This window comes from Delphinapterus leucas, chromosome 13, assembly GCF_059928025.1.
Source record: "Delphinapterus leucas isolate spDelLeu-1000000601 "Yukka" chromosome 13, BTC_Dleu_Yukka2, whole genome shotgun sequence".
NCBI classification, from domain to species: domain Eukaryota; kingdom Metazoa; phylum Chordata; class Mammalia; order Artiodactyla; family Monodontidae; genus Delphinapterus; species Delphinapterus leucas.
In genome coordinates this window covers 75933009-75944197 of record NC_143141.1, presented here as the reverse complement: position 1 = coordinate 75944197, position 11189 = coordinate 75933009, and the positions used below count along the sequence as shown (strand labels likewise).

General features: G+C 48.9%; 1 protein-coding gene across 2 annotated transcripts in view; it reads left to right on the top strand.

The window, feature by feature from the left end:
* The first annotated feature begins 1187 nt into the window (after positions 1–1187).
* Positions 1188–11189, top strand: part of FKBP1B (FKBP prolyl isomerase 1B) — a 27173-nt gene continuing 17171 nt past the window's right edge. Inside the window, exons 1-3 of one of the 2 annotated variants that reach the window (XM_022574334.3) lie at positions 1188–1736; positions 5283–5330; positions 10304–10416. In XM_022574334.3, coding sequence (XP_022430042.2) covers positions 1397–1736; positions 5283–5330; positions 10304–10416 — 501 coding nt within the window. In that variant the 5' untranslated portion in view covers positions 1188–1396. The remainder of the gene's footprint in view (positions 1737–5282; positions 5331–10303; positions 10417–11189) is intronic. The other variant, XM_022574333.3, reaches the window with a different exon arrangement.

Here is an 11189-nt window from a genome sequence, read left to right as displayed (position 1 = left end):
AGGCCCCTGATAGGTGAGCGGTGGCTGGGCAAGCTCGGCAATGACCCTTGCCTATTGGCTATTGCTTGTGTCCCGTTATGAGACGGTCTTTCCCATTGGCCAATAAGCTCGGGCTTTGCCGCACGGACCTCTGGGAGTTGTATTCCCCGTGAAACGCCACCGAAGGTAAGCCTGCTACAATTTCTCCCTTGAAAGGTATAGCGCCTTCCCCCATTTCTCATCGGTTCTCTTAGTCTAAGAAGGAGTCCGGGAGCCCTAAAGTCAACACGGCTTCTTAACCTTTTTAGGGGTGCGGGGGTTGTTGGGGGAAGGAGTCGAGGACCTCTAAAATAAGATAAAATCTCCTCAGAAAAATGTTCTTTTCCGTACACAAAATACTGAAGCCGTTCCATGGACCTGTGCTAATTACAAACCGTTATTCTACACTTACCCCCAAAGTGCCTGACCATGGCCACAGTTCAAGAAGCTAGTGCTTCACTAGGCTTAAGACCGGCTATACCCCTGGGAGACTCTGGGCCACGCCTTGGGGCCGCCCATGGGGAATTTCAGATCCTGACCCTCACAGTACAGTTGAGCATCATGTTTCTTGAACACACAGCCAGCCCTCCTTCAGCGATGCTGGTAACCTGAAGTTTCTGCCCCGACCATCTGGGAGACAAGGAGAACACCTCTAGGGCCCACTCTTCTTTGCTCAGGCTTTTCTCCCCATGCCTGTCTTCCAGCACCATAGCTGGAAGAATCATACCTTCATATCAATTTTTGCAACAATGCATGAAGAATGAGAAAAAGAGAGAGAAAGTCCCATTCATTTTTCAAACAAATGTTACCTTCTCCAAAAAATACCTTTCCAGATTCTTATGTCTCCTTTGGGTGGAGGTGAAGGGTCTGGTAGAACTCATTCATTCATTCATTTATCCCACAACTTAAATCACTCCATGCCGTAACTGTTTGTGTCCCTGCCCATCACAGATTCAGTTCCTCTAGGACAGCAATTCTGTCTTAATTCAGCCGGTATCCCCAGGGCACAGTTCTCTGCCTTGAAAGGTGGGAGTCCACCTGTGCGTACGTCAGAACTGCGCAGGATGGAGAACAGTGGTTAAGGGGGGGTGGGGTAGAGTCAGTAATTACTGGCTTCTCCTCCACCCCCCGCCCCCGCCCCTCAGCTTGCCCCTGCAGATTCGGACAGCCTAGCTGGGGTGGGTACCTCTCTGGTGCTTCCATGACGCTCTGAACGCTATGGCAGTGAACGCAGTTAATGAAAGTGTTGGTTTAGTTGCCGGCCTTCTCCCCCAAGTCTGTGAGACCGAGTTGACCGGCCCTCCTCACCCCAGCTTAACACAGAGTAGGTGCAAGATAAATATGTGTTGAACGGATGGATGGATGAATGGATGGATAGATGGGTGGGTGGATGCGCACGAGTGTCTGCATGCCTCCCGCAACAGCCTGGTCAAGCTCCCGAGCAGCCGCGTCAGGGTCCCTTCCCCCGAGCCCCGCCCCGGTCGACCCCACCTTTCCGCGCCGCTCCGCCCCGCCGCCCCCTTCCCGGTGGCCCCTCCCCGCGCAGGTCCCGACTCCAGCCGCACCTCCTCCGACTCTGCAGTGGCGGCGGGGTGGCGAGCCGGAGCGCCAGCGGGCCAGGGCCGGAGCCGGGGTCGGGGAAACAGCGGGGACCCTCGGAGGCGGGGCCAGTGGGACCGCGATGGGCGTGGAGATCGAGACCATCTCCCCGGGAGACGGTACCGGGTGGCGGAGCCGGGGGAGGAGGAGGGGTCTCGGGGCGGAGCCCGGCGGGCGGGGGTCCGATTCCGAGGTGGCGCGGAGGGTGCTGAACAGGGAGAGCTGGCCTAGGATGGGGGAGGCGGGAGAAGACCCTAGATGGGACTGTTGGATGTCTAGCACACATCCTTCGCCATCCCCTTACGCGCCTGCTCACCTAGAGGAACGAAGGCGGCGGCTGGGAGGCTGGGGTCTGCGGCCCGCCACCGCCCCGGGGGCCTCGGGCTGCCGCTGCCCGCGACTGGAACCGCTCGATTATCCGCTACTCCTGATTTCCTAGGGCCGTTTTTTAGCTCCGCTTTCCCTGCCCTGCTGGTTGAGCTCTGGAAACACGGGAAAGGACATGCTTTGGGGTCTCTTCTGCTCGGGGCAGCCCCCTTCTAACGCGCCCGCCTCCCGGCCTCTGGTTGGGCGGCCGCCTGCGATCTGGGCGTTGAGACGCTGTAGGGACCGACCCAGTCTGGGAATGATGGAGCGCTTCTTCCACTGCTTCTGCATCTTGCTTTATCCTCCCTGTCCCACTCAGTCTCTCCGGCCATCCTGTCCACTCCCATGGCTTTCATTATGGGCTGCAAACCGATGGTCTCCAAACTTAAGCCTCCAGCCCAGGCCTCCAATCTGAGTTCCAGGTGGTCCATTTATCCAGCTGCTGCTCAGCCTCTATCTGCACATCCCACGGATCCCTCAAAGTCAGCAAGTCCAAAACAGGACTCATGCTCCTGGTCTCCCCCACTCCCTAGCACTCCTCCGTGTTCCCTTGTTTCCTGCCTCAGGATTGGCACCAGTCACTTTCCCAAGCCAGACATTACAGGCATCACCCTTCTGTAATTGAGTTTGGATGTGCCAGGAGTAGCTATTTCTTTATTTCTTAAACCAACCTTAATTCAGACTGGAGCCCTCATTTCTGCAGGATTTGACAGGCAAACTGCATGTCAGACATTATTGACACTCCCCCACCCCCGGGAAATTGGAGGGACTCTTGGTTCTTGGCCACCCTCCTTATTGAAAAGCAGTGGTCCCTAGAAGTCCCAGCCACAACCTTGGATCACCCATGGGCTGCAGGCTTCTTTTTCCATGCTGGGAACCATGGTGCTGTGCCCCAGGAAGCATCTCCCTGAGGCCTTTTTATCCCCCGGGGCACTGCCATAGAGTTCTGCCAGCGGCCTCCAGGCCTCTTCTCCTTTCCCTGGTTCAAAGAAGCCTTTAGAGTTTTCTCTCCTTATCCTCCCTCCCTGGCTAGACAAGGGGCATTTTCTCTTGAAGGGGGATCAGATTTTTAGGGAAAGCCTGGAGGAACTTTGGCCTTCTGCTTTTAGCTCAATCTAAACCCCTGAGTCAAGAAAGCACAAAAGGGCCAGCTACCATGCTATAACCCAGAGGGGGCAATGTACCAATTAATATTTCAATGACTACGCTGCAGTGCTGGGGATGCCTGCCTTGGTGGAGCCCACACCAAATCCTGCCAAGTTCTTCTGCTGAATATCTCTAAGGCTCCATCTCCTCAGCCCCTGCCCTAGTTCAGGCCAACATCATCTCTCACCTGGATTTATGCACAGTCTCTAAACTGGTCTCCCCACCTCCATTCTCACCTCCTGGCCTTCCATCTGGCCTCCCACCCCACCCCCACCATTTTCCCCACCACAGCCTGAGCACTCTTTAAAATGCATATTTGACCATGCCCCTCCCTAGGCATAAAACGTTTTAATTAATCTTACTTTTTCTCCAGGCAGACAGTGATACAGCCTCCTGTTACCTTCCATGCTAGAGCCTCATCTCTTACTACCAGTACCTACCCCCACCACCAACTTTTCCTCCGGCTTTATCGAGCTGTCTGCCAGTTGTTAAATATACCAGTCATTCTGCAAATATTTATTGAGCATATACTGTGGCTAGACCCTAGGATTACACAGCAGGGAACCAGACGGGCTCCCACTACTGCTCAATTTGAAGCCTTTGAACATGTGGTTCACTCTTCCCAAATTATCTCCCTTACTTCCTTGGTAAACTACTCATCTTTTAAGACCCAGTTTAACCATTATCTCCTCTCTGATACTTTCCCTGCTGCTCAGTGAGTCAGGTGCTCCCTCCCAAGGGCCCCCATCTAAATGTTGGCTCAGCTGTTAGCCCTCACAAGGCTTTAAATCCCACTCAAATTTATACCTCCAGTGCAGACTCTCCATCTGTCTACTTGTAGTACAAATTCACATGTCTAAGAGGCATCTTAAGATTGCCACCTGCACAAATCTGTTCCTCATCAGCCTTCCCCATCTCAGGAATCAGCTCCTCCATCCTAAATCATCTCCTCCAAACCTAAAACCCAAGCATCGTGGTTGTTTTCTCCTTCTCTCTCATCCTGGACCCCATCTCCATGCCATTAGCATGCCCTGTCAGCTCCAATTCCAAAGTATATTTCCAATCTATTTTACTCTCTTCTCTGCTGCCAACCACTTTAATTCAAGCCATCATTGATTTTCTGTCTGGATTATTGCAACAGGCGCCTAACTGTCCATCCTACACACAGCAGCCAGAATGATCTTATAAAATCTTAATTCAGATTATGTCATTCTCTTGCTTAAAACCTCCAGTGCCTTCCTGCTGCACTTAGAATCAAATCCGGCTCTGCAAGGCCCTGTGTGATCTGGCTCTTTCCCACTTGTCTCCACCTCCTTCCCTTCTTTCCAGTCGTCTAGGCTCCTTACTGTTTTGTAAATGCACTGATCCTTTTCTGCCTCACAGTTTGTGCACTTGCTGCTCCCTCTTCCTGCAGTGCTTTTCCCAGCGTATTGCTCATCCTTCAAGTCTCAGCTGAAATGTCATCTTCTCTGAAAGGCTGTCCTGGACCACCTATTCTAAAATGGCCTGTCCCACTGTATCTCTCTGTAATTTATCATTGTGTTTATTTAGAGAACTTATCACAATCTATATTGTCTTGTCTATCTGAGTATTGTTTGTCTCCCTCCATTAGAATGTAAACTCCAAAAGAGTAGGAATCTTGTCTGTATAATTCACTGGTGTATCCCGAGATCAGGCCCAGGCCTTGCACACAGCAGGTATTCAGTAAATAGTTGTGAATGATTGTGTTTATTCATCCTTGTGCACAGTCATCACCCTGCATTATAATCTATTATTTATGTGCCTGTTTCCCTAACCTCATTGTGAGTTCATAGATTGCTCTGTGTCTCTGGAATCTAGTCCAGGCCTGGCAGAGAGTAGGCTGTCAGAAAGGTTCGTGGAATGGACAAAGGAAAGTAAAAAGAGCAATCAAAGAAAGGAAAAGGACCAGGAGAGAGTGGAGTTGTGGAACCCAAGGAAATAAAGTTCAAATCAAGGCCAGAGAAGTAAAGTGACTAATCTGGTTCGTACAGAGCCAGAACTGGAACCATGGGCATCTCCATGGTATGGAGGGGAATGTGGGCCAGAGCTCTTGGTCACAATCACACCTGAAATGTCCCAGGCGGCTTTCTCCAATGTGCTGTTCATTCATCTATTCTCATGTCTCCTTGCAGGAAGGACATTCCCCAAGAAGGGCCAGACGTGTGTGGTGCACTACACAGGTAGGCTTCACTCCCTGAGCCCTCATCCAGACCTGCCCCTCCCCAGGCAGGTCTCTCCTCTGATACTCCTCTCCAGAGGTATCAGCTCCCCCAGACCAGGCCCAGAGCCCAAGGCAGCCAAGTCTCCCTCTGACCAGCTATCCCCAACTCCTCCCAGCCAGCCTTGAGGGAATGAGAAAGGGGGCTTGCAAGGTTAACCCCTGCCCTCTTTTTTTTTTTTTTTTTTTTTTTTTGTGGTACGCGGGCCTCTCACTGTTGTGGCCTCTCCCGTTGCGGAGCACAGGCTCCGGACGCACAGGCTTAGCGGCCATGGCTCATGGGCCCAGCCGCTCCGCGGCACGTGGGATCTTCCTGGACCGGGGCACGAACCCGTGTCCCCTGCATCGGCAGGCAGACTCTCAACCACTGCACCACCAGGGAAGCCCACCCCTGCCCTCTTATACCACCTCCATTCCCCTTCTGTCTGTTGCAGGCAGGGTGGAGTCCTGGCCCTCCTGCTGCTGTCTGATACTTGGAAATTCCTCTTACAGCTCTGAGAGCCCTGACCCTCCCTGCAGACTCCCTTTTCATCCTACAGTGTTATTAGAGCAGAGGAGGTCAGCTTCCTGAGAATTCCCTTTCTTTTTTCAGAAACAGACTATTCAATTCAGCCTACTGTTATTGATCACCTACTGCGTGTGAGATGCTGTGCTGAGCAGTAGGGGCACAAAAATGAAACAAGAGGATCCCTACCTTCATTGGGCTGGGGGGTGGGGGTGGGGGAGGACAGGAAGTCAACTGGAGGCTCTGACGCAGTGTGAGGCACGGGTGGCAGTGGCTGTGTCAGGGTGCTGTGCGGCCAGAGCAGGCCCCGCCTCTGCTGAGCCCTCTTGGATGATCTGCACTGGAAGGCCAGGTGGGCTGAGATCCTGAGGACCACTGGCGGGAAGGTTACAAGCAGATGTTTGTTCTGGGGGTTGAGTGCTCTGCCTTGTGACCTGCTTCCCAACGTGGCAAACTTGGTGACAGCCACTTAGCAGACAGCAAGGCCAGTTTAATTCCTAGGACATAGTCAGATGGGGCCATTTTTAGCAGTTCTCTGGGCCAGTGTGAAGTGCCAGGTTGATTCTAGGCAGACAGTGTGGGTATTTCTCAACAGCTGTGTTGTCGGTCGCTGACGTCAGTGGGCTGGAGCTGTGTTTTATCTCCTGGTGATGTGGCCTAATTACCATGAGTCTTCTGGGGCCTCTGACCTGTGTAATTGATTTATCTGTTCTACATGTTGCAGACAGACGAGTCCTTGTCAAGTTACTCAAACCACAACATCCTTTTGCAAAGACCTTTCACAATACATACAGACAGGAGGCAATGTGCATTAAATACTAACATCAGCCATGAGTGGCTCTGGTCTGGGGAGGGATTGTCTCATCAAACCCAGCAGGAGACTGTATGGGACTTTTTGGTAAACTTTTTTATTATATATAAATACAGTAGAGAATATAACTCTAAGATGTACAGCTCGATGAAATTTTTCTAAAGTGATCACACTTATGTAACCACCCCCCAGATCAACAGACATTTCCAGCACCCCCAGGACTCTCCCTCTTGCCTCTTCACAGTCATTACACCTCCCTAAAGGTAAACAGCATTCTAACTTTTTGTCCCTGTGGATTGATTTCATCTGTTTTTGAACTTCATATAAATGGAATTGTAGAGTATGTACTCTTTTGTGTTTAGCTTATTTCACTCATTATGTCACTTTTTTCACTTTTTATGTCTGTGAGATTTATCCAGAGTAGTTTGCTCTTTTTTATTCCTGTACAGGTCATTGTATGAATATATTGCAATTTATCGTTTCTACAGTAGATGAACATTTAGATTGTTTTTCGTTTTTAGCTATTATGAATTGTGATGTTTTTTGGTGCACGTGTCGACATTCTGTTTGGCTATATATATGCAGAAGCGGGATTGCCGGGGCACAGGGTTATACCTATGGTCAGATGTAGCAGATCCTGCCAAACAGCTTTCCAAAGTAGTTGTGCCAGTTTCCACTGATACCAGCAATGTCTGAGCATTCCAGTTCTACATCCTCATCAACACTTGGTGTTGTCAGGTTTTTGTTTTTGTTTTGTTTTTGGCCTGTCCTGGTGGTTTTGACTTGCACAGCCCTGATGATTAATGAAGCTGAGTACCTTTTCACGTCTTCCTGACCATTTGGATATTCTTGTTAGTTCGCCCAAATTTTGTCCACTTAAAAAAAATATTTGGTGGTCTCTCTTTTTCTTATGGATTTGTAGGAGTCCATCTGTATCCTGGATATGAGTCCCTTGTTGGTTACACCTATTCCAGACATCTCCCATGCTATGGCTTGCCTTGTTACTCCTTTATTGGCATCTTTTGAACAGAATTCTTAATTGTAATGAAGTCCTACATATCATCAGTCTTTCCTTTATAGTTAGTACAGTTCAGAAATCTTTGTCTATCCCTAGGTCATGAAGATGTTCTTCTATTTATTATTTTATAGAAGCTTTATTATTTTATCTTTCATATTTAGGTCTGTGATTCATCTGGAATTGATTTTTTTTTTTTTTTTTTTTTTTTTTGCGGTACGTGGGCCTCTCACCGCTGCGGCCTCTCCCATTGCGGAGCACAGGCTCTGGACGCACAGGCCCAGCGGCCATGGCCCACGGACCCAGCCGCTCCGTGGCATGCGGGATCCTCCCGGACCGGGGCACGAACCCGTGTCCCCTGCATCGGCAGGCGGACTCCCAACCACTGTGCCACCAGGGAAGCCCCTGGAATTGATTTTTATGTGTGGGTGAAATAGGGGTTCACTTTGATGTTTCATTTTCCCCCATATGCATATACAGTCAATCCAGCAACATTAAAAAAAAAATCATCCTTTATCCATTGCATTCAGTGGCACCTTTGTCAAATCAGGTCACCATGTATCTGTGGGTCTGTTTCTGGACTGCATGGTTTTGGATGAACCTGCAGCAGTAGATAACAGTATATGGTCTGAAGTGGATTAAGTCATATGAAACCCGAAGAAATTGGGGAGTGAGCAAATCAGTCTTTAAATGGAGTGTGTGAATGTGTGTGTGCACCTATCCATATGTGTATTGTACAAGTATGTGTCTGTGTGAATGTATTATATCTGTGTATCTAAATATTTTCCTAGCATCTGGCCAGCGGGGTTTTCTTCTGAGGGTCTATGCATATATGCATGTGAGCATGCATGCACATCTCTGAATATCTTAGCAACCTGTGTGTATGCATGAGTTTGTATTTGATCTCCTATATTTGATACAGAAGGATCCATCTGTTTGCATCTCTGTGTAGCGATAGGGTTTTCTTCTTTGCCTGATTTAGTACCCAGGGCAAGAGCACAATTTATTCTGCCTAGAAAATAGGTAAATAAGAATGTCTCTTGTATACATTTATGTTGTAGAAATTAGGAAGTGGAATCACAGATGCTCAGATACTGAGCAGGCCCAGACCTTTCATGTTAAACATGGCAAATCTGAGGCCATGAGAGAGGAAGTAATTTGCCTCACTTCACACAATGAGTTAGTGTCCGAGTGAAGTCAGAATCCAGTCTCTGAACTTACAGGCTAGGCCTTTCTCTGGTCCCAAACTGCCTTCTGTTGTGGTCCAGGGGCCACAAGAAGTCATGGAATAGCATCATTTACAGAATGTCTGATCTTTGAACTAGAGACACCAGTAAGAACAGAAAATAGAAAAGCAGCTCTTGGGTCTTAGGCAGCTGGACTGAGACAACACATGTACATCAGGGATGACAAGGTATTTGCAGCTGGAGGCTGAGGGGTGCTCCAAACTGCTAAGACAACACTCGGGGTGTTCTGGGTTCACATATCTCTTTTGTATGAGGTCTGGAGGCCACCACTGACTGGCTGGGTCACTTTTTAAAAAAAAATTTTATTTACTTATTTAGTTTTGGTTGTGTCGGGTCTTAGTTGCGGCATGCGGGATCTTCCATTGCGGCGCACAGGCTTCTCTCTAGTTGTGGTGCGCACAGGCTCTAGAGCACGCAGGCTCAGTAGTTGCAGCTCATGGGCTCTCTAGTTGTGGCGCGCAGGCTCCAGAGCGCACGGGCTCTGTAGTTGCGGCATGCGGGCTCTCTTGTTGTGGTGCATGGGCTTAGTTGCCCTGCAGCATGTGGGATCTTAGTTCCCCAGCCAGGGATCGAACCCGTGTCCCCTGCATTGGAAGGTGGATTCTTGACCATTGGACCACCAGGGAGGTCCCTGTCTGGGTCACTTTACAGTTACAGTTCACTGTAGTAAAGGATGATATGACCTTTGGGTTTTGCATGTTGGGGGAACCTTGGGCAGACCAGGTGCGGACTCAACCTGAGGATGAAATGCCTGGGAAAACAGACCTTCAGGTTGAGGCAGCTCCATGATAAAAGTTGCAATGTGCAGAAGTACTTGAGAAAGGTATAACCTGAATAGGGCAGGGAAGGGAAGGAAGGGGAGGGCAGAGAGAAGGTTATCAGGCAAACAGTAGCTAGATCTTAAAGTGCCTGGATACAATGTAGGCATTTGGATTCTGCCTCTGGGGAGTTACTGAAGTATTTTAAGCAAGGGAGTAATAGGATCAGGTATGTGTTTAAAAAAAAAAAATCATTCTGGGTACAGTATGGAGAATGGAATGGAGGAGTAAGAACAGAGCAAAAAGGCCAGTTAGAGTTGGTTCCTGTACACAGGTGAGATATGATGGTGGCTTGATGAGGACAGAGGGTGGTGGTAATAGAAATGGAGAAAATAGCTGGACTCCAAAGATATGCAGGACTTGGTGATAGGCTGTATGTGGAAGTATCCAGGTTTCTTGCTTGGCCAACAGGATGGATGGGGAGGACTGAAAGACAGAAGGTTTGTACAGAATAGGAATTCCGTTTTAGACATGTTGAACCTGAACTGGGAGTTAGCTCATGACCACAGTTATTTTCCACCCTATCCTTGCTTTCACAGGAATGCTCCAAAATGGGAAGAAATTCGATTCATCCAGAGACAGAAACAAACCTTTCAAGTTCAGAATTGGCAAACAGGAAGTCATCAAGGGTTTTGAAGAGGGCGCAGCCCAGGTAGGATGAGGAGCCTTGTTAAGGGGGATTTGAGGAGCTGGGGGTCTGGGCTCAGCACTCTGCCCTCCACCCTCACCCTATCACAGACCACTACTGCTTTGACTCCACTGTCAGGGCATGGTGATGCCACCTAGTTTCAGTCGTGGCTTTGTGTCCCCACCCTTTTAGTTGCCAGCATGACTCCTTTCTGTCACTGGGGGCTCTCATCCCAAGCACATCTCCCCAGCTAGTTCTGAGCAAGCCTGTGAGCTACCAGCTGTTTGGGACTGAGGCAGCAGAAGAGTTGGGGTGGGGGAGGCCAAGGTGATTTTTTTTAAAACTTAAAAAAAAAAACCCCAATTTCAGACTTGCAAAAACATTGCAGGTAGAGTTCCCATATACTCTTTACCCAGCTTCCCCAAATGTTAATGTTTTACATAACCATAGTACAGTGATGAAAACCAGGACATTAACATTGATACAATACTATTAACCAATCTATTCAAATTTTTGAGTTGGTTATTCAAAATTTAAAAATCGATTATTCAAATTTCACCAGTTATCCCACTAATGCCAGACAAGTTCTTGAGGACTGCTGTGATAAGCCCTGGTTCAAACTCTTCTTCTTTGCTCTGTGAAGTCATGTGATGCTCCTTGCTGTGGCCTCTAATCTCTAAATCTCTCTAATGAACTGTTTCTATCACCTACTTGAGCATGTACATGTACATGTGCTCTTTATACACCTCTTTAGGCTTCTTTGGAAGAAGAAGGAAAAATTATGAACAAACAGAAGT